The 23,996-nt window shown below is 37.7% G+C and overlaps 1 protein-coding gene across 19 annotated transcripts in view; it reads left to right on the top strand.

Moving 5' to 3' along the window:
- DST (dystonin) overlaps positions 1–23,996 on the top strand; it is a 1,587,602-nt gene that overhangs the window by 1,389,677 nt on the left and 173,929 nt on the right. For 16 of the 19 annotated variants that reach the window (XM_050788752.1, XM_050788754.1, XM_050788765.1 and 13 more), the window contains 8 exons: positions 12,744–12,856; positions 12,956–13,062; positions 15,267–15,386; positions 17,754–17,849; positions 17,943–18,070; positions 21,406–21,499; positions 21,809–21,963; positions 23,501–23,963. In XM_050788752.1, the coding sequence (XP_050644709.1) occupies positions 12,744–12,856; positions 12,956–13,062; positions 15,267–15,386; positions 17,754–17,849; positions 17,943–18,070; positions 21,406–21,499; positions 21,809–21,963; positions 23,501–23,963 (1,276 nt within the window). Of the gene's footprint in view, positions 1–12,743; positions 12,857–12,955; positions 13,063–15,266; positions 15,387–17,753; positions 17,850–17,942; positions 18,071–18,107; positions 21,289–21,405; positions 21,500–21,808; positions 21,964–23,500; positions 23,964–23,996 lie in introns of those variants that run through there. The other 3 variants (XM_050788771.1, XM_050788764.1, XM_050788770.1) reach the window with 3 other exon arrangements.

The raw sequence follows: 23,996 nt of genomic DNA, 5'->3' as shown, positions 1-23,996 counted from the left end.
TGCCTTTAAAAAATAAAAATAAAAAAGCAAAATGTAAATAAATAAATAATTTGCCTTTTAATGCCCCTGGCAGTCTTTTCATAGGCTTGTTTTAAATATATTAACCAATTAAGATGCAAAATTTTGGGAATAGGTTGTATGCAGGAGCAAAGCAGTTAAATGTTTTCTAATTAGGCAGGAACTTTTCACTTGTCTGAGTATGTAGTTGGATAGCAATTATTTTGTCCATTGTTTGCATTTTGAATGAGAATATAATAGGGCCATCATATTTCATTATATTAAAGTTTAACTATGCTGTAACTGGGAAGGTTAGATTGTATAGCTGTGGTCAGAGTCAGCTTGTTTAATAGTATGACCTGGAGGCTGGTGATTCAGTCATAGGCATGAATTCAGTCACACCTTAGAAGCTAAACTGGATTGGACTGGTTTAATACCGGGAGAAGGCCCTTTAGGGTTTGAAATGTTCCCATAGGAAGTTGGCTTGGTGTTGACTTAGCCTGCAGAATGCAGAGGTATGAGGGTATGTGTATGTGTGTGCATACACACAGCCATGGGCTGTAGTTTGGCCATAAGCCAGACACACACATAGCCTGAAAGTTATCAATTAAAAAATAGTTACCAGTATTTCAGCCTGTGTAGAAAAAATCAAATTGCTTATTTACCTTGCCAAATGAACTCAAATGATTGAACTTTGAGAGCAGGAATGGATGAGTTCTAACCATTATCGCATTTTAAAATTCGTGAAGAGCTAATGTACACTGCTTATAATGTAATGCATCTGCATCCAAGCGAGTTGTAAGAGTTAGTGTCTACATCTGGTGACCATTTTTATTGTGGCTATATGGTTTTACATACAATTTGGGGGATGTAATTTGGCATGTAAATATTTAGAGGAAATACCTGAATATATTACTTTGTTTTTATGTTCCTGGCCTTCTTGCCTAGATTAATTTTACAGAAATTCTCTGTAGTATGAAGCCTCCCATTACTGTGTGTGTTTTGTTTTGTTTTGTTTTGAGATTGAGTCTTGCCCTGTCATCCAGGCTGGAGTGCAGTGGCGTGATCTCGGCTCAGTGCAACCTCCACCTCCCGGGTTCAAGTGATTTTCCTGCCTCAGCCTCCCGAGTAGTTGGGACTGCAGGCATGCACCACCATGCCTGGCTAATTTTTTTGTATTTTTAGTAGAGATGGGGTTTCACCATGTTGGTCAGGCTGGTCTCAAACTCCTCACCTCAAATGATCCACCTGCCTTGGCCTCCCAAAGTGCTGGGATTATGGGCATGAGTCACCATGCCCAGCCGAAAAAGATCTTTATAGATGTGATGTAAGGTATAGCCCACATTCTCCTACTTCCATTTTTGAGGCAGAAAACTGAAAAAGTGACACAGCCACAGTAGGGAGATAGCTCATCTGGTTGTCTTCTTCATGGGAGCCTGGCAAACCTGGTTGCAGTTTCTACAGCAGGCACTTTTTACCACAGTCTTACTTTTTCTCGTATCTGTGATTTTTAAAAAATGCCATATGGTATTCTTTTGTATGCATGTCACATTTTATTTAGAGTGCCTTATTGATGGATATTATGTTTTTTTGGTTGTTTTTTTTTTTGCTTTTAAAACTGTTGTATTGAACTTTGTATGTGTCTTTGTGAGGCGTGTGAATATGTCCATAGGATAAGGTCCTGGAAATGGAGTTGCTGGGACAAAGGGTATTACATTTAAAATTTTGAGACGTACCTCTGAATTGTCTGCCAAAAGAGTTGTACTGATGCATACCCCTTCTGCACTGTTTCCCTCCATGATGCCTTTGAGAAACAAACACCTCTTTATTGTTAAGTACCTTTTAGCAGGTCTAAGCTCCACTCTTTTTTTTTCTATTCTTTCTTTTACTTTGCCCTTTCATTCATAAAATTATTTCTTTTCAGCTTTTAAAGCTATCCCAGTGATGAAATTGCAGGCCCATGTTTCACTCTGTTTGATGTGCAAGCTGTTAGTCTAAGCATGCACGTGTTAAGAGTTTAGGGGGGAAAAATGACCAAATAAGTTGACAAATTTCAGTGACGTGATCATTGAAAAAGTTAGAGGGTCAACCAGGTGTGATGACTCATGCCTGTAATCCTGACACTTTGGGAGGCTGAGGCAGGCAGATCACTTGAGGTGAGGAGTTCAAGACCATCCTGGCCAACATGGAGAAATGGCAGCTCTACTAAAAATACAAAAAGTTAGCCAGGCCTGGTGGCTAACTTTTTGTTTTTTTTTTTTAACTGGTGGCACCTATAGTCCTAGCTACTCAGGAGGCTGAGGCAGGAAAATCGCTTGAACCCGGGAGGCAGAGGTTGCAGTTAGCTGAGATGGCGCCATTGCACTCCAGCCTGGGTAACAAGAGTGAAACTCCGTCTCACCAAAAAAAAAAAGAGTGGGACTGTCTTGAGGTAGCATACGAGAGACTGCCTATTACTCTCCTGGAAATTCAGGAAGAATGTAGTAAACATGAGTTTCCCCTCCCCCTGCATGCTGCCACTGATCCACTAACAATAGGGCTGTAGAGCTTGAGGGAAGATGGGGTTTTGATCAAGACTCTCCTTGCTTAGAAACTTGACAAGTCCTACCTTTGTCATGTTTCCCTTTAGCATTCTCTTACCTTTCTCTCACATGAAGATTTCTTTTACATTACAGGAGCAGCCGGTATATGTAACTCCATCTGTTTTTCTTCTCCATCTGTTTGTTTTAACACTTCTTGTATTTTGACTTGATTATTCACATTCTCATCTTAGTCTGTAATATGAAGTAGTTTGAGAATTATTTTCTACCATAATAAGAATAAATTGATTCCCACTACCCCCTTTTTGGGGAGGGTGTATTTATCCTTTAGTCACTAAAGTTTACTTAAATTTTACTTTTCTTAGTTCACTAAAATATAGGTACTGGAGGAGTTACTTCTCTATCAACATCAATACCATTCTCTGTATTCATTAAAATTTAGGCTGTTATGGGATTTATTGTTCTTTGTGAAGTGAGAAAGTCATAATTTGTTAGGTATCTTTTAATTATTGAAGTTGTTAGACTCTAACCTCGAAGTACTAAGCTTGCTATAAATATACTGTTTCTCATTTTTGCTGTCTACCTTATTGTTAATGGAGAGTCACTTTGTAGAAAAAAAAAAGAACATTTGAAAAAACTCAGGCACCTAGTTTTGAGAACAAGGGAAAATTACCTTCATAGCTTGTTTCTAATCTGTGCCCAAATATGAGCATGAAGGGATGTCCACACTGAGTTATGCAGGCCTTTTTTTTTTTTTTTTTGGCGATTGCAAGGTGAGCTGCTTTTTGCACCAGTAAGAACGGTAAGGACATGCTAAGCCTGAACATGATTTAATCGAAACAGTCATCTTCAGGAATTTGTTATGGTAACTTCTCTGCTGTCATAGGATAGTGAGACATATTGAATGTATATTTTTATTGTGATCTTTTGAAAAGCAGATGTTAAGTGGCATATGTGTCTTCAGTCACCTCTGTGTGGGTTGTTCTGTAGCATAGAAGGTGTTCTAAAAATGGTGTCTAGGTAAATGGAATAAGGCTTGTTTTTGTTTTGTTTTACACTTCCACCCAATCCCTTTTCAGTTCCTTGCAAACTGCTGAGTATGTACTGTTTCGCCAGCAAAGGCTGAGCCTGTATGAGCCCAGCCATGTGCTTTGTCTGTGCATGTCCCCACACAGGAAGCACACCAGAGAAAGCGATACTTCAGGGTAGATGGATTTCATTAGAACTTCATCATCACCAGCCTCAAATGGTTCTGGCCAGCAGTCTTTTTCTATCTGTGTGATTAACCCTTCTCTTCCTCACAGCACCTCCTCCCACCACCTTTTCTCAGTGTTAACAGGTGATCTAGACTCCTACTCTCAGAGAAAATTGAAGCCAACAAGTAGAAAGTCTTTTTTGCTACCAAAAACACAAACCTATCTTCATCTGCGCCCATCCTCACACCCCTGCTCCTTTTCAACACAGGAGTCCTCTCTCCACCCACCCAAAGCCTGTCCCCTCCTGCTGTGCCCTGGATCTTATTTCTGTCATTGCCTTAGAAACCTTTTTTGTATATCTTCATCTTTTTCCTTCAATAGATTTTTCTTATTGGATTTTAAGTATGCTGCAGCCTCTTCTGTTAATAAAACAACAATCAATAAAAACACTCTTCCTTAACTGCATGCTTTATTCCAGCTACTACCTTATATCATTCCTTTCCTTCAAGGCCAAAGTCCTCAGAAGAGTTGGCAATATCCTCTCCATCATCATTTCTTCACTTCATACTCATTCTTCAACACATACTAATCTAGTCTCTTACTCCATAATTCATTAAAATGCTTGTTCTTGGGTGATGGGTGACTTCTGTGTAGCTAAATCCAGTGGATATTTTTCAGGCCTCATCTTCCTTACATTTTAGTATTTCACGCTATTGGCCATTCTTTTCTTCTTGAAATACTCTTTCCTTTAGCTTTTATGACACTGTACTCCTGGTTTTTCTCCCATTTCTTGTCTGCTCCTGCTCAGTTCCCTCTGTAAACTTGGCCTCTTTCACAAGGCCAGTAAACACTGGAGTTTTTCAAGATTGCGTGTTGGACTTTTTCTTTTCTCTCTGTGTTGTCTCTCATCCATGCTTACAGCCCTATTTACTATAACCATTGTCATGTAACTGAGTTCTGTAGATTTGCCTTTCTAAATATCTCCTGACTTGACCACTTTTTATCTACTGCTGCCACATTCTTCTGCAAGCCACCGTGGCCACTTAACTGGATTTTGTGGGAGTTCTTTGACCATTTAAATTTTTTTCTCTGTCCGTCCCCAGATCTGATCATTTAATCTCTTCCAATCCTCCTTAATGCATTTTGATGGCTTTTCATAGCTCTTAGGAAAAAAGTTTACAATCCTTTAAGACGTTCATGAGAGTCTGCATTGTCTTGGCCCTTTGCCACACATCCAGCCCCATGTCTCACCATGTTCTTGCCCTGGCTGCTGGCTCCCCACTCATGCACTGGTCTCCTTGTAGTCCTGTGCCCTTCAACTGCAGACCTATGCATGTCTTTTTTCATCACCTGAGTGCTCTTCCACCAGGTTTTCTCCTGGTTTACTCCTGAGCTCCCTTTGGAGCTCTGAGCTCTCCATATGCACAGCGGCTGCTCTCAGTGCCTTACTTCCTGGCACATGGTAAATGCATATTAAATATTGAGTGAATGAATAAATGAATGAACTTGCTAGTTTTTTGACTGGAGAGAATTATTTCTATGTAGCATACCAAAGCATCAAGTTGTCTTCTCTGATTACCCTTTTGTGGTGTTGCTTTTATGCTGATAGATACGTCTTAGTAACCTGTGCACATTGCTCTTTATACTAAGTTTCACAACTATTTTCACGTAAATTTCTTGAGATCTTGGGTAAATCAGTTGAGTTCTTTGAACCTTATGCTACCACCAGCCCATAATGTCCTCCCTCCCATACTCACCCATTTCCAGATGCTCTGTAGCTGATTTTTATTCTAATTTCTATAATTCTTGACACTCATTTTCTGCAGAAAGAACTAAAACACAGGTTATAGGATGTGTGTCCAAAGTCAGAGAGCAAATTAGGACTAAATCACAGAATACCAGACTCACAGCTCTGTGCTTTGTGTGTGTGTGTTCCACCTCAATTTAGCCTTTTCTCTCAAATATGTAAAAACGGTCTCTTAAAAATTTAAAGAATTCCTAGCTACTTGGGAGGCTGAGGCAGGAGAATCACTTGAATCTGGGAGGCGGGGGTTGCAGTGAGCTGAGATTGCACTATTGCACTCCAGCCTGGCGACAGAGTGAGAGTCCATCTCAAGAAAAAAAAAAAAGAATTATGGCCAGGCGCAGCGGCTCGCGCCTATAATCCTGGCAGTTTGGGAGGCCGAAGCAAGCGGATCACTTGAGGTCAGGGGTTCGAGACCAGCCTGGCCAACATGGCTAAACCCTGTCTCTACTAAAAATACAAAAATTAGCTGGGCATGGTGGTGGGTGCCTGTAATCCCAGCTACTCGGGAGGCTGAGGCAGGAAAATCGCTAGAACCTAGGAGGCAGAGGTTGTGGTAAGCCGAAACTGCACCACTGCGCTCCAGCCTGGGTGACAGAGTGAGACTCTTGTCTCAAAAAAAAAATAAATAAAAATAAAAAAATAAAAAAAATTAGATTGTGATAAGGTACATAAAATTTACCATCTTAATCAGTTTTAAGTTGATAGTTAAGTGGCATTAAATACATTTATGTTGTTGTACAACCATCACCGTCATCCATCTCCAGAACTCTTCTCATCCAGCGTAACTGAAACTCTATACCCATGAAACTCTAATTCCCTGTTTCTCTCTCCCTCCACCCTTTTGACAACCACCATTCTTCTTTCTGTCTTGTCTTTCCTTTTTAAATTGAAGAATGAAACTGTGGCCCAGTGGTTTTTCAAGTGATAAGATATCTCAAGTCACAAAGATTAGGTGGGTTTTTGATTCTGATTGAAAATATATATATGTGTGTGACCAAATGCTATCTTTTCCAGGCTTCGTTATTTTACAGTGTACTCCAGAGTTGGGCAAACATAAAATGACACGCCCACCCTCCCTCCTTGCTAACATTTAAATATGTTCTTTTCTTGTATATTTAATAAAAATAAACACTGAAAAAGAGTTAAAAGGTTCACTGTCTCCTGCTGAGGGCATAAGGCAGTAGCATGTTTCTGCTTGTGGGTGCTTTTGTTTGTGTCGTTATATAATTGCCTGATGACATTGTGGATTTTTTTTCCCCAATACAAAATGCTTATAATCTTGAAAGAAAATTAAATAATTATTAGAAACAAGGGTTTTAAATATGGTTTAGTTATCAAATGCCTGATAAGAATCACCTGAGAGAGGGGAGAGAAACTTGTTGAAATGCAGATAACCAGGCCTTTCTTTCTATTCTTAATCTGTATTAGGACCCAAGTGTGGGAAACATTGGTATAGGATGCATTGATGAGTTCTGTTTTGGTAATAATCTGGAACTTCATCATGTTTCTTATGATTTATTTTTTCTGAGTGTGTCAGTACACACACATACATATACATAGACATTATTGTGTTTGTTTATGGGAGTTACCAACATCGTTATCGATTTGCCCAGTAGTAGAAGTATAATTTGTTCTGTATTTTCTTTATTTTGTATTCTCGGCTTCATATTGGGTGTTACTGTTTAGTTAGTTCTCAGTTTATGAAGCCAGGATATTGCAGAGAAGAAATCAGACTCTGTAGTCAGACAGACCTCAGTTCAAACCCTGACTACCACTTACCAGATTTGTGTTCTTGGTCAAGTTATATAACTTCCTTATGCTTGTTTTTTTTCCATCTGTAAGTTCAGGATAATAATACAACCTATGCTTAGGGTCATTGAGACGATTAAGTGAGATAATGCTTTAAGTCCTTTAATGCATTGCCTGCCACATAGTAGGTATCAGTATTTATTAGTCCCTGTTGTTTTGTGATTGTTATTACTTTATAAGGTATCCCAACTGGCAACATTATCAGAAGCTGAAGCTGAGGGCACATGAGAGCATAAGAGGGGAGGAGAACCTAGAAGCAGCAATGTGTGCTTTTTTGAAACTTTTATACTTCACCGCTATTTGTTGTCCTCACTCTGTGCCCACTTTCCAAATTGTTTTTTAGGAGAGACAAAGCCTTTAGGAAACCTCGAAAGGGTGTGTGCTTGTGTAGGATATGGGGAAGCAATGACATTGTACCCTGGTCCATGTGGATTTCGATAAGGATTCCAAAACTTGACTAGAAGCCATAGGTGGTGGTTTTGTCAGTAGAAATTAGTGAAAAGAGAAGGAACAAGTCTAGGATGAAAAATATCTCCAGGAATTTGAAGCACTGGTATGTCCCAGCCCCCATAGCTCATTTATTTCTTTATTATTTATTTAATCCTCAAAAGTTCATGTTTTAAGCGTTATGCTAGATATTGAGGACATAAACATGGACAAAACACAGGCTCTGCCTTCAGGAAGCCCATGGTTCAATATGAGAGATAGACAGATGTATGGTTATGAGAAATGTGGTAAATACAGAAATAAAGATAACAGATGGCATTTGGGAACAGAGGAAAGTACTTCCTGGAGGAAATGATGGTGGAACCGAGTCTACTGAAAGAATTCGAGTTGGCCAGGTAATATCATGTACAGGGGTGAGGTATGCAGTGGACATTTCTTGGGCAAAGAAAAGAGTCAGGAAAAACCTGACATGTTTCTGTTTTTGTATTGGAAAATGGGCTTTGCTCCTCTCCTTACCCCCAAGACTTATGAAAGGGAAATTTCTCAAACATAGGAAAGCAGATGCAGGGTAGCCAGAACCTTACTGTTTGTATCCACATAAATAACTATTGAGTGCCACTTGAGAGCCAGCATAACCTAACAGACTCTATGAATTTAAGTCACTTTATTTTTTCATCCTTAAAAAAAAATCCCAATTTGGACTGTGGCCATTGATATTTCCCATATGTGTCTTTTCAGCTATTGTCACATTTTTGGTTCAGGATTTGGTAACGTGGTGTCTGCACTAAAGTACTCTTCTCTTAGCTGACATTTTTCTCTTTCTCTTAGCTAACTTTAATTAGTGTCCCCTCTGCCATGTTTCCAAGAGTTTCCTTTCCAAGTGTTTTGATGTTGTTTCATGCTCCTTGCAGTTAAGTGTATTGATGTTTGACTTGATATATTGTGGAAGCCTTAGGTAGTCTGTTGTGCTAATCTTTTTTTTTTTTTTTTTTTTTTTTTTTGCGGCAAAGTCTCGCTCTGTCACCCAGGTTGGGGTGCAATGGTGTGATCTCGGCTCACTGCAACCTCTGCGTCCTGGGTCCCAGTGATTCTCCTGCCTCAGCCTCCCGAGTATCAGGGGTTACAGGCACACACCACCACGCCCGGCTAATTTTTGTATTTTTAGTAGAGACTCGGTTTCACCGTGTTGTCCAGGCTGGTCTGGAATTCCTGACCTCAGGTGATCCGCCCGTCTCGGCCTCCCAAAGTGCTGGGATTACAGGCATGAGCCACTGTGCCCGGCCTGTTGTGCTAATCTTTAGCCATTTGTAAACACTGGGGAAGTCATGTGTTCCTGCAGAATCCTATTTAATTCTCATGCGAGCTAATGTATTAATAAAGTTTTGGAGTACTGAAATGTTACCTTGGAAGTATCTATGCCAAAAAAAAATCTCTCATGAAATTTTTATGTTCAGCTAGCTTTGGTTACCTGTTAGGGTAGGTGGTGATATCCTTATACTATATCCATACATATACCTATCTATACATGAATGCCAACATGCCTGTATATGTATATATGCCTGTGGAGATACACACACACACACACACACACACACACATATATATATTTGGTCTAGAGGAGATTGCTGTTTTAAGATGGGTGTTGTATGAAAGATAAACATTACTTTTACCCAAAATTGTTTTGTATTATGACAATAGCATTTTTTGATACCTTTCTGCCCTATATTTTTAAAACAAATTAAAGGCACTAAGCTTGCATATAAGTGATTTGTAATTTTTTAGTCTTACTTCCAATTTCATTTTAAGACCTTTTCTTGGTTTTATACTTCCAATTTAAAATTTATGCTATCTTGTATTTTCTTTGTAAGCTACTTTTAATTGCTTATGAAAGAAAAGCTGGGATATAAACATGTTTAAAGAATTATAATGCATGATGATTGGGTCATTTTGAAAAGATAACATTATCATAGAATAATAAAAAAGTAAGAGAATGGCCTTTTTTTCCATAAAAAGACTAGCATTTATTACTTTAAGTGGCGAAGGATCACGTTATATGATTTTGAAAGGTTTCCATAAAACAGGCAAGTTACAATAGTTAATGTTCAACTATCTAAAATATAACATGAGAACATGGTCACTATAATATAGTCTAATGCTCTTCGGTTAGTCAAACCTAAGATGGAAAATACATTTCCTGTTAACATTCCACAAAAAGATGTTACAAAGAATGAAACCTTTAGAATGAAAGTATCTTTTATATGTGAAAAATAAATGAAGTTTTTGAAAGTTGTATTATCCCAGTGAGACTATGTATAAAGAAGGTGGTGGACAGGACACACACAGCACAAGCCTCTTCTGGATGCTTCAGGCAGGTAGAGGAAAGACAGATTTGAAAGACAAAGGGACCACCACTCTGTTAGGATATGAGCTAAGGGAGGAATAGCCACTCTGTTAGGATAAGAGCTAAGGGAGGAATAGCATTTCAAATACTATAGGCTATTACATTTTCATAGTGTTTTTTGTGGTTTTTTGAGATAGACTTTCGCCCTTGTTGTCCATGCCGGAGTGCAGTGGCACGATCTCGGCAAGCGATTCTCCTGCCTCAGCCTCTGGAGTAGCTGGGATTACAGGCGCCTGCCACCATGCCCGGCTAGTTTTTGTATTTTTAGTAGAGACAGGGTTTCGCCATGTTGGTCTGGCTGGTATCAAACTCCAGACCTCAGGTGATCCACTCTCTTCAGCCTCCCAAATGCTGGGATTACAGGTATGAGCCACCGCACCCAGCTTTGTAGTGGTTTTAAAAGTTTTCCCTTTTCCCATTTTTGTTTAACTAATTTTCTTTATCTGCTGTCTTTTAGTGGAAGAAAACCATTTCAGTTTTTGTTCCATTAAAGTGTTAAACATCATGATAAAAGAGATGACTTACTCAGACTCATTGTATTCTACAGCTGCTTTTGTGTTGAAATGACTGTGTCATTCTGAAGGAAGTTTTATGTTTTATTCTCTTAGTTGAAAAACTTGATTCTTCAATGACTTTATTCATTCCCTCTGGGATTACTCAGTGTTTACTTTCTTTGCTAATGGCAGGGTTCTCATAATAACATGCCATATCTTGTTCTGAGATTTGGCAGACTTAGAAAGGCTGTTTTTTATTTCCCCAAAAGGTGCAAATTTTACAGAAACAAAACAATGTTTTAATGAAAGAACTTCAGATACTTGTTTTTGTCTAGACTGCTATACATACCTATTTAATAATCTTGAGGTTGGCAGATTCTTCAGTATGTTTCTATGTGAATAAAAAATGTTATTTTTAGGGGTCTGTCATTTACTTCCATAGTTGTCAGTGGATTTATTGTTCCTATAATAATTGTAGAATCATTTTTGAGTGATTGTATTGATGGCAGATTGAAAACATTAAAGGATTTCCTAATAATTTCCTGGAATATGAGCATGTAGGTAATGGTAACGACATTTCCAGATTATGAACAGTGCAAAGTGATATAAAAGTATAAGATTTTCTTGAGAGGTCTGTTTACTCACCACAAAAGAGAGTTTTCTCACCACAAATTGCCATTTACCTTTCTAATATTAATGACTTATTTTCAAACAGCTTTTCGTATAAGCAGCCTGCCAAGTAGTATACAAAATAATTTGCATTTCATTTCTCCCACACTACCTTTGAGCCCTCCCACTCTTTCTGCGGTTCCCCAAATGATTATTTTGAGCAAACAAGAATGCTTGTGGAGCTTGTAGAGAGGCTTTCTTTGTAAGTTATCAACAGGCTCTTACTCAGTGATTTTTTTGGGTGGTGAGTACCACTCTTTTTGAAGGCTTTCCTGTTTCCACATTGTTCCTGTATTCTTTCAATGCTTTGTTTTTGAGATCCAAGTTTCCTAATTGGCTTCTAGTCTTGAGTGAAGTCTCCAATGTCCATATTTTGCCACTTTCTCTATAAGAAGTATTTGAGGAATCTTTTTCTCTCTCATGTAGATAGAGCTAGCTTTGAAGTTTTTGCATGGTTTAGGGTGTTATGTAAATCTCACAAATTAGAAAGATATGAAGTCTGGTATGTGTGACTGTGTTGGGGGGGGCACATGCATACATGTGTGCTCGTGAAAACTTAAACTATTGCTTATTTTAGACATTCATTTACGATTCAGATTACTGAGGAACCAACCTACTTACCAGCTTATCAGTAGGTATTTGTTGAGGGTGTACTATATATCATTCTTTATTTCAGCAGAAGGATAAAAGACAAAATTTTTTAAATACATAGTACTTGCTATCTTGGAGTTGATGGTTTGGGAGAAACAACATGTACATGTACATGAAACAGTGAATTAATAGGGCAAGGAAGTCTAAGATTATCCTAAGTGCCATATCGTGTGGTGCAGGGTGGAAATATGAGTTCAGGGAACAGAGACAGACATAAGGGCTAGGAAGATCAGCCAGGCCCCACAGAGGATGTGGAGCTTGATCTCTCCTTGGAAGAATGAATAGGATTATAGAAGATAGGTGACATGAAAGGGTATGGTGCAATGGGGAGGCCATGGACACAGTATTGTACTAAGCTACAAACTTTTTGTCTTTGAGGAGAAATACTGATAGGATGTTGGTTGGATTGGAAAGATGCTGTTGGAGTAGTATATAGCTTAAATCAGTTGAATAGAACAAATACTCATATGTATTCTGACTATGATATATTTGTAGACTTTGTTGAAATTTATGTATGTTCAAATTGTTATATTTTCCTTGTTATATTTGCTTTAGATACAAAAGTTTCTGAGATAAGTGAGCAATGTTAAATGTTTGATGAAAGTGTCTGCATTTTAACGCAGGCTTGGTATTAATATTAGCAGATGTTGTTATGTAAATGGAAACATATATAAAGGTAATGTTGAATTGGCACATGAGAAAGCCTAATTAACACAGTGAATTTTTTCCTAGGCCGGACCTGATAGATATGAATACTGTTGCTGTTCAAAGCAACCTTGCAAATTTAGAGCATGCTTTTTATGTAGCAGAAAAAATTGGTGTTATAAGACTTCTGGACCCTGAAGGTGAGTTGTTTTCTTGATTATATGTGGACTGGCATGAAAGTCTGATCAAAAGTAATTTATCAACCTCGTGAAATAATTAATTTATGTTGCTGTTTTTAGATGTTGATGTCTCCTCACCTGATGAAAAATCAGTAATAACTTATGTATCATCTCTCTATGATGCATTTCCTAAAGTCCCTGAAGGTGGGGAAGGCATTGGTGCAAATGTGAGTATTGATTTTTCCACACTGGAAGCTGTTGATTCAGTAATGACCAATTGACTGCATTTACTGATAATGTTTTTTGCAGTTTTTGAATGTTGAATATATTTTAAAGAATTTGAGTTAATATGCTGTTTGATGAATTGATATTCTGTGTATTTCATATTATTCTACCATTAAATTTAAAGTATAACTCATTAAAATTTTTGTGTCATAAATAAAAGAGGCTATTTATAGTTACTGATAATTTTATAAATAAAAGCTTTAACTTTCTGAAAGTTAGAGTTTTCCATTTTTACCTGGGTGCTGTTTTATATTGCTGTATTTGCTATCTTTTTGTATGTATAGAATATCTCACTTTTGAAAACAATTTCAAATTTGTTACCTCATACAATTCTATGAAATGTTGGCTAGATAACATTTTTAGGATTTAAAGGAGGGCTCCAGAGGAAAGTTATTGGATTTGACCAAAGTAGCAGAGCCACTTAGTAAGCAGGGAAGGTCTCTGACACATAGCTTTCAGCTCTTTATTAGTCTACTATTTCTTAAAGGTTTGTATAATTCACTTCAGTGATGCATTTTTTTTTTTTTTTTTTGGTGGTTATGCTAACAAGTGCTTATGTATTTCTGGAAGAGAACAGGAAACCCTGTATGTGTCACATATTTGGGAAGGAGCCCCTTCACTTGGATTTCTGCCTTCCTCTTTTCCCCCTACATTACTTTGAAGATTTAGGAGCTCATCTTGGATTAGCTCCCTTGGATTAGGAGCTCCTTTTTCTGATTGCTTCTGTCAGTTCTGTGTGCTATTTCTAGACCTGTTTCCATATTCTTCCTCAGGTTCTTCTTTTCAAAGGCTTCATGCTTTTTGGGTCCCTGAGTAGCCTGTTCCCATGCTCACCCCTGACTATTCAGTGTTGAGTGTTGCTTCAGAATGTTTCTTTTGGCCATCTCTTGCTGCTGCTTCTCACTACCTCCATGTTGATCCTGCTGCCTATCACTGCAGAACTAGGCTGATAGCTTTCTTACAGCTTTCCATCTCCATTTTGTTCTTCTTCCCACTGCCTCTGCACACTGTTGCCAAATTAATCTGTCTAAAACCTGATGTCTTTAGCTTGAAAATTTTCAGTGCCTACATATTCCTTGCAAAGTTAAATGCAATCTAGATATTCTGACATTTAAAACTGCATATATTTATTCTGTTTACCTACATTTTTTAGCTATGATTTCCCAATATGAACTGTTTACTGGTAGACAGGGCATTTCCAAGTCAGTGTCCTTACTCACTTGGGACTCCCCTTTTGTCCACTTTTTCAGCGCCCCTACTCACCTCCCCCCACCAATAATTACTTACCAGTCATTGCAGAACATCTCAGATGCTGCCTTTCCCAAGAAGCCTTTAGAAACTATTTTAAGGCACAGATATGCTTGCCTGATTCTTATCTCAACTAGCATATACTACCCATTTCATTTATTTCAACATTTCAACACTTAATTAAATACTGCTCTTCATTTTGCCTGTTTATATTATGTATCTCTCTTGCCTTTGCATTTAGACAGTAACTTGACAATAGGTATTATGTCTTAAAGTATTTTTTTGTTATAACACTCAGCACAACCTTTGAACATAATAAGCATTCATCAAATACTTAAACAGAGCAGTTGGCAGCCTTCCAGTTTCCTCCATTTTTAAAGAGTTTGCCTAATGAGTTACTTGGATAATCCCACCATATACATTTCCTGTAGTTTGCATACATATCTGGTTTCCTATATTGGGTAAGTCTTTTGAGTTTCAGATACATAGTAGATTTAGATCTAAAATAGTTGGCAAAGATGGCAACTAACTTGGCTTATGCAAGTTGTTACTCCCCCATCCTGAGCCCTGGTAAACACCCCAAACTGACTTTGGATTTTTTCTGTAGTGCTTAGATTGAGCCTCAAAAGCCTTCTAAATACAATACTCCAGGCAGCCCCTCTCTTTGGATCAGAATTGGCACTCATAAGGCTAGTGTTAGTGGCCAAATGTTGATAGCATCTTTTTAAAGGTGTTTATGTGACAGGGATTGGGGCTGGGTGAAAGTAAGAAAACATTTAGCTGGTTCTATCTGTCAGGCTTCAAATACATATGTTTACAGAATGACTTCCAACTAAATTGTCTTAGATATGAATGTTATCTACAGATGTGAACCTTTTCTATCATTTGATTGTTCTAGGATGTTGAAGTCAAATGGATTGAATACCAGAATATGGTGAACTACCTCATCCAATGGATTAGACACCATGTGACCACAATGTCTGAGAGAACATTTCCTAATAATCCTGTGGAACTGAAGGTTAGTGTCACTATAGAAATTACATAGGATTGATTCGATTATAAACCCTTAAGTAATGCTATAATAATTCTGTAATTTTAGAAATTCAACAAAAGTTGCCCTTGGAAAGCCATTAATAAGTAGGCAAAATTTTTGTTTACTCATCTTTCTTATTATACAGAGAAAATGGAGGTAAAACATTAACAGTTAAAACAGATTAGCTGTAGTCTCTCAGCTTTGGTTGAGAGGTTAAAGGTTTAATTTGACAGAGTCTCTGAAACTGACATTGTTGAATTGATTTTAGTACATAGGAAATGCTTGAAGTTCCCGGGGATGGCTGAGGTAGGAGGGCCCCTGGGAAGTACACACAAATGTGGCACTGGATTGGGGGTGTGCCTGTGGTTGAGTCCTATTAAAAACTGCTTCAGAGGGCATTTTTTGTGCAGGAAGAGGTACACACTGTATTTCACCATGAATTTGAAAATACATATCTGACTTCCAGTATAAGTGAATTTATGTTTTAGTAAAACATTTTCTAATAGTGAAAAACTTAGGGCACGCTTTTGAGGCAGACATTGCAGATATAAAAGCCATTATAAGCCGGGTGCAGTGGGTCATGCCTGTAATCCCAGCACTTTGGGAGGTCGAGGTGGGTGGATCACCTGAGATCAAGAGTTTTAGACTAGCCTGGCTAACATGGTAAAACACCATCTTTATTAAAAATGTAAAAATTAGCCTGGCATGGTGGCACACACTTGTAATCCCAGCTACTCAGAAGGCCGAAGCAGGAAAATCGCTTGAACCTGGGAGGTGGAGGTTGTAGTAAGCCGAGATCGCATCACTGCACTCCATCCTGGGTGAGAGAGCAAGACTCCATCTGAAAAAAAAAAAAAGTCATTATAAATATGTAAACGTATTAAAGGGTAAGTTGTCTCTTTTGCATATGTGGTTTTATAATAGCAAGGTGGTCTACTTTATTTCTAGAAGCTGATAATGCGAATATTGCCTACAGAGCCTTACTTCCTTGGTTTGTAAACTTTATTTTCATGATCAAACTGGGATAGAGAAAACTGTAATAACCCAGGGTGAGCTCCATTAGAGTTACTCATTGTGCTCCTGCTTCCGTACAGAACATCTGTGGAACAGCTTTCATTCCCATTGCCACAGAGAGTTTGTCCTTGGCACGAATTTACTTGGCATCTGATGATATGATACTTTTTAAGTGTTCTCAAGCTGTTTGTGTGTGATGTTTCCCTACGTGGACATGTAATTTTCCAGGGCAGGAAAACTTTTCCCTACAACTACCATGTGGTGCCATGAACAGTGTTTAGCACATAGGAGCATTCGGTGCTTAATGACCAACAGACATCCTGAAACATTGCATTCTGATTTCAAAACAATTTTCAGATTTCATGTTCCAACACATTTATTTCCAAATGGATTTCTATTGTTCAGACCCTTGGATGAATTGTACTGGCTTCTGATTAGTGTAGATCCTTAGTTATAGAAGAAGTGATCAGAGTACTTGCTGATGACTAGAACAAGACATAGATTAGAAAAGAAAATACATCATGGGGAAATGCCAGATAATCGCATTAGCAGAACTTTGAATAGAATCTTTCAGAAATGTGTCATCCTAAAGATTTACAGGGTCTTGTTTTATAGCTACATGAATTAGAATGAAGTAATTAGTACACACTTATTTTATTAAATATGGAGATGCATTATCTACATAATTTTTATGAAGGTCCCTTTTAATAAATACACTATATTTAAGAGGTTCCCAAATTAATATATACAAACTAGATAATAATTTAATTATACGGTTGAAACTTCTGTAATAATAGCCCCATCAACTAATAGCATCTATCTTCATTTGTTTAAAAAAATATGTTTACATTGGCCATTGGGATATTGAAACCAAATTTTAGCCCTTTCTGCTAAGAAGTTTTTTTTGAAGGATAGAACCATGCAATAGAAGAGAGTGGTTTTATTCCTTTGTTTATGGGAATTGCTTCAAATTATGTTTCCAAAGACTGAAAGCTAAAGTACAGCATTTGGGAAGTACATCTTTTAAAGGGTATGTTTTCTTGTTTGGAGGATGAGAGGTTTTTAGTAGAGCACTAGTAAACACTGCGTGGTTTATTATTATCCAGATCCCCGTGTGGCACTAAAGCATGGCTCACATCAATAATTACACCCTCATCAAATTTTAGATAACCCACATCACCAACTGGCTGGAAATTGGTATTGTCTTTGAGTGTCAGTTTAACAAAGGAATTCCATTGACTGCATATGATACAGTACATAACACTTGAAATGGTGACTTAGTAAGATAATGAAAACAGATCTTTTAAGTTTGGTCCTTAATTGTCTTTTTTATTTTAGGCACTTTATAATCAGTATTTACAGTTTAAAGAAACAGAAATTCCACCAAAGGAGACAGAAAAATCAAAAATTAAACGCCTATATAAATTATTAGAGGTAAGCTCAGGTTTGCTTTATATTGTCAAGCATAATCTTTGTTTTGTTTTGTTTTTATTTTTGCTTCACATTAAAGTTTTTTGTTTTCTCAAGATTTGGATAGAATTTGGACGCATCAAGCTCCTTCAAGGTTATCATCCAAATGACATAGAAAAAGAGTGGGGGAAACTCATTATTGCCATGCTTGAGAGAGAGAAGGCACTTCGTCCAGAAGTAGAAAGGTAGGCCAGAGGTGTTTTCTGCCATGAATATCAAGTGCGGAAGGGCCTCTGTGTTCTTGTGAAATAACTTCTGTTTACGTGGCCTTGGATAAGTCACTTAATCTTTCTGATCCTCCATTTTCTTATCTAGAAACTCTTCTAAGAGATTTTAAGGAGTCAATCAGTGAAGTAATATGTATATAAATGACCTGCTAGGCTGGATTGGTATGTGAAGTCTCATCTCATAAGGCTTTACAGTTTTAAAACCAGTCAAAATTACTTGTGATTTCTCATATTGACCTTAAGTCACCAGGGCCTGGATCTAAAAGCTTATAGGTCAACAATGAACTGATTTTATTTCTTATTACATTTTTTGCTATAGTTCTCTTTCCAAGGGGCAGTGGAAACCAAAATATAGCTTGCCTTCATTTAAAGGGTGATGGATGGCGTCTAGAACACACTCAATAAATGTTAGTTCAGGTTCCCTTTCTGCCACACTTCTACAAGTGCGTTTACTCCATGAAATCATCACTAGCTCTTTGTCATTTTGTCTCTCACTACACCCAGTTGCCTGGGAAGGTACCATTTAATCTTCAGGAAATGTTTGTTGGATGAATTTGTCTCCGTTACAGTCTTAACCTGGTACCTGGGTATTGTGATCTGTGTTCCTCATTAGCCATGATGTCTATAGGACCTAGACCTTGTAGGGTGTATTAGTCCATTCTCATGGTGCTAATAAAGACATGTCAGAGACTGGGTAATTTATAAAGTAAAGAGGTTTAATTGACTCACAGTTCCATATGGCTAGAGAGGCCTCACAATCATGGTGGAAGGCGAATGAGGAGCAACATCTTACATGTCAGCAGGCAAGAGCTTGTGCAGGGGAACTCCCATTTATAAAATCATCAGATCTCATAAGACTTATTCACTACTATGAGAACAGTATGGGGGAAATCGCCCCCATGATTCAATTATCTCCACCTGACCCCACCCTTGACATATGAGGATTATTACAATTCAAGGTGAGATTTGGGTGGGGACACAGGCAAACCATATTACAGGGTAAGGCCTGTGTGGTCAGACACACCTTTCCAGCCCCTTTGCTCTCTGCACAGCAGCTACACTGGCTGCTTTACACCTAAACATTCTCAGATCTCAGCTCCAACATTACTTTCTCAAGAAACTTTCCATAGTTTCCTAGGCTAGTTCAGATATCTTGCTTAAAATTCTCATGTTTACATGTATTGCTCCTTCATAGTGCTTATCTTGGTTGTATTTTTATATTTATTTCTGTTATTGCTTAAGGCTTGCCTGTTCCACAGATATGACCTCCAAAAAATGTGGAGAGAAACCCTTGTTTTTTTCTGTCCCTTGCATTGCCAATGCTTTACACAGCGCCTGACACACATTAGAGGTGCTCAGTATTGTCATGTTCTCTGTGCCTTATACGTTGACTTCAAGATTCAACATTGTGAAATAATGCATAAAATAAATATATGAGAGCAAGTCTAACATGTCAGTCCTTTATTAAATTACTAATTACATTTATGTTAAAGTGTAATAATATGTGTACGTAACTGGATTATTAAAACCAAAACAAGCCAGAAATATACAGGATGCAGCTTTTACGGAAGAGGTAATTCTGGGTGATTAAAATGAGATACTACATTAATCATTTGAAATAATGGAGAAGTATTCCAGAGAATACAGAGTAGATTTTTAGGCATCAGAACAGTAGCTGAATTTTAAGATATGTTCATAAAAGAAAGCAGAGAGTGGTTGAGAGTTCAGGGCCTAGAAGCCACTCAATTTTAAATTAGATTATTAGCTCAGCCTGCAAAGTTGTATGATCTTAGACAAATTCTTTAACTGTTTAAGCCTCGGTTTCCTCATTTGTAAACAAGATGTAATACTGCTTACTATATTAGGTGGTTATGAGATGAGTTATGTATCTAAAATGATTAATTTATTGCACATAATAATTACTTAATAAACGCTAGGTTCCACTGTTATTGTTTTGAGCTGTTCTGCTCACTCACTGTATTTGATGTGGTACTCTCACACTTGATCTTAGCCAACAGGCTGAGAAGCGATTGATGTGTCACTCTCAAGTTTCCCCTTTCTTGATTCCTGAAAAGAAAAATATCTATTCTTAGAGTGGAGAAGTAACAGTATTATTGGAGGTAGGAAAATATTTAGGAGCCTGGTTGGATAAATGCCTTCATGTTTCTTCATGCAAGTTTTTTGGCATTGTCTATGTATTGCGAATAATAGCTATGTGGCATGGAAGTATATGAAAAACAAATGGAAAAGAGTCAGCGTTCTTATGCCATGTAATACCCTATAGAATGGAAAAACAAGCACAGACAAATTTGTAAGCATTGCTTCAGTATTCTACTTGGCACTTTATAGAAGGTTTAGAAGTAACATTACTGGGAGCATGTCATATAAAGAAAAGTAAATTGATATTTTCCCATTAATTTAACCTAATAAACAAATGACATGGTGGTTAAAATGGAACTGTGCTTTCTTCTTATCAAATTCATTTGTTTATAGGTACTTCATAATTTCTAGCTGTTTGCCTTCCTTACATTACTCAGCACAGACCTGGTCTTTTCGGAAGTCAGACTATGACTGGATATTTGTGTTCTTTTAGCTAATGATTGGTATTGCCAGAATAATCTTTACTAGTTATCCTGGACATCTGTGAGGCATCTGAGTTGTTTTTTAGGTGGTTGCAATTGGATGACTCTTAGTGCAAATATTTGGCATATCCTTTGCAGTGACGCCCAATCTGCCTGCTTTGTTCATACTTGTAGGGTTTTAATACAAGCTACAAAAGGCAAACCTCAGCTAGCAAGCGAATGGCTTTAGGCTAGATTCTTTTGAATAGTTATCAGCATATTATTTGCTGTGTGTTGCATATGCATGTTGAAGCATATTTAAGGAGCCATTAAAAGCTGTAATATTCAGCTGCCACTTTTCACCGTTAGAAGTAGAGCTTTTTCCAGACCTCCTACCTTTCAGTCTACTTTGAATGATCAAAGAAAGAACATAGTTTCAGGAATAAAAATGCACAGTAGTAGTTATAGTTACCGTAGCAGTGATTCTGTGTTTAGTAACACTACCAGCACTCGAACCAGTCTTGATTCGAATGAAAATCTTCTCTCGGTTCATTATGGTCCAACACTGATCAACTCTTGCATTAGCTTCGGCAGTGAATCCTTTGATGGACGCAGGTATTGAATCATTGGTGTGGGATTGTGTTTACTTTTTGATGGGCAGCACTTTTCAGGAATGGCGAGCTCTTTGACTTCAAAGGGAAAAGCTTTATTTTATTTTGTCTCATCTTTTAGGTTAGAAATGTTGCAACAGATTGCCCACCGAGTTCAGAGGGACAGTGTCATCTGTGAAGACAAACTAATACTTGCTCGAAATGCTCTTCAGTCTGTAAGTTAATTTTAAGAGCCATTGAAGTTGTGGTGTAGAGGATTCACTGTGCGTTTGGATGAACTAAAACTTTTGCATAATGTTTGGTTGATTCTTGGTACTATTCTCCACTGAAACTTAAAGTTTGTTAAAGATTGTGATTGGTGTTTGCTCTCTGAGAGACAAGAAGAGGGAAAACATGTTTTTGAACCAACAAGGAAAACTAAAGAAAGCCCAAGTAGGCTTCTGTTCCAATATTTGATGTTTTATATTTGAGGTCGTTTTTAAACTTGTTTCACAGAATTAATACTGCATTCTTCTAAAATACAGGATTCTAAAAGATTAGAATCAGGAGTGCAGTTTCAGAATGAAGCAGAAATTGCCGGGTATATACTTGAATGTGAGAACCTTTTACGCCAGCATGTAATTGATGTACAGATTCTTATTGATGGAAAATACTACCAGGCAGATCAATTGGTACAGAGGTAAGAGTGCTACTTATTCTTTCTCTGTCCTTTTTTTGTATAACTGTTTCATGGGCATTTGAAATAGGAATGTAGAATATGAAAATTTTATGAAATATATTTCTTTGCTCTTTTGTAGTTGAAAGTGTGTGTCACATTTTTGTATATTTTGGTGTTTAAGTAGATATTTGTTTTTTAAAGATTAGCAATAGAAAAAATATTTTATGGTACATATAATACTGCTGCAGGAGCTAACTCATTAAAATGAATACACTAGATGTATGTATGTTACATACATACATTTACATATATTTAAAGTATTCATGGGATGTTTGAAAGAGAAAAAATGTAAGACAGTGTCTTTTTTTTTTTTTTTTTGAGATGCAGTTTTGCTCTGTCACCCAGGCTGGAGTGCAGTGGTACGATCTCGGCTCACTGCAACCTCTGCCTCCTGGCTTCAGGTGATTCTCGTGTCTCAGTCTCCCTAGTAGCTGGGATTATAGGCACCCACCACCATGCCTGGCTAATTTTTTGTATTTTTAGTGGAGACGGGGTTTCACTGTGTTCGCCAGGCTGGTCTTGTACTCCTGACCTTAAGTGATCCACCTGCCTTGGCCTCCCAAAATGCTGGGATTATAGGCATGAGCCTCCGTGCCTGGCCAAAAAGTGTCATTTTTAATTCAGCTTTTTAGTTTTCGGTTTATCCTATTATGAAAATGTTCATAACAAAATCTTGAAAGAAAATATGTGTATGAAAACCTTTGTCACTGGCCGGGCGCGGTGGCGGGCGCCTGTAGTCCCAGCTACTCAGGAGGCTGAGGCAGGAGAATGGCGGGAACCCGGGAGGCGGAGCTTGCAGTGAGCCGAGATCGCGCCACTGCACTCCAGCCTGGGCAACAGCGTCAGACTCCGTCTCAAAAAAAAAAAAAAAAAAAAAAAAAAAAAAAAAAAGAAAACCTTTGTCACTGAGAAGTGTGTGTTTGGGGGTAGGTATGGAATATTTCAGGCTCTAGTTTCTCTCTCTCTTTCTCTCTCTCTTTCTGTGTGTGTGAGTATGAATGTATAAATGCAAAAATTTTAAATGATCCTTTGACCCAGTAATTTCACCTTTAGGAATCGATAGTAATTCTAAATATGAAAAATATATACATAAATGTAAAAATGATCATATGCTATAGTAATTGTATTCATTATAAATGATAGTTATAAAGACAAATAAGATTGAAAGTCCTCATAGTACAGTGCTCATTGAAAAAAATCATGATGCAAAAATTTACCAATATAACTACAATTATCTCCTCATTTTTCTTGTTTATATTTTTGAGCAATTTTGGCATACTGAAAAATTGAGTGAAGAATACAGAGTTCCCATATGCTCCCTTATACCTCCCTCTTCCCCTGTTATTTACGTCTTGCATTAGTGTGGCACATTTGCTAAAACTGATAAGCCAATATTGATACATCATTATTAACTAAAGCCTATAATTTACATTAGAGTTCACTCTTTGTGACAAGTGCCTTTTGTATTTCACCTTATCCCTTTGGATTTTCTTTTCAGGGTTGCAAAACTGCGTGATGAAATTATGGCCTTAAGAAACGAATGTTCTTCTGTGTACAGCAAAGGACGCATGCTGACAACAGAACAGACAAAGCTCATGATATCAGGAATCACTCAAAGTTTAAACTCAGGATTTGCGCAGACCTTACACCCTAGTCTCACCTCAGGGCTGACCCAGAGTTTAACACCTTCCCTAACCTCTTCTAGTATGACTTCTGGCCTGTCATCAGGGATGACTTCCCGCCTGACTCCATCTGTCACTCCAGCTTATACACCTGGTTTCCCATCAGGATCAGTTCCAAATTTCAGTTCAGGAGTGGAGCCAAATTCACTGCAAACTCTGAAGCTGATGCAGATCCGAAAACCCCTTCTAAAGTCTTCTTTGCTAGATCAAAATTTAACAGAAGAGGAAATCAACATGAAATTTGTTCAGGATCTTTTGAACTGGGTTGAAGAGATGCAGGTAAAACAGAGTTTACTTTACCTGAGTGTTTCC

The sequence above is a fragment of the Macaca thibetana genome, chromosome 4 (assembly GCF_024542745.1).
Source record: "Macaca thibetana thibetana isolate TM-01 chromosome 4, ASM2454274v1, whole genome shotgun sequence".
Lineage (NCBI taxonomy): Eukaryota > Metazoa > Chordata > Mammalia > Primates > Cercopithecidae > Macaca > Macaca thibetana.
Note: the sequence above shows the minus strand (reverse complement) of the source record. Positions and strands in the feature narration are given on the sequence as shown.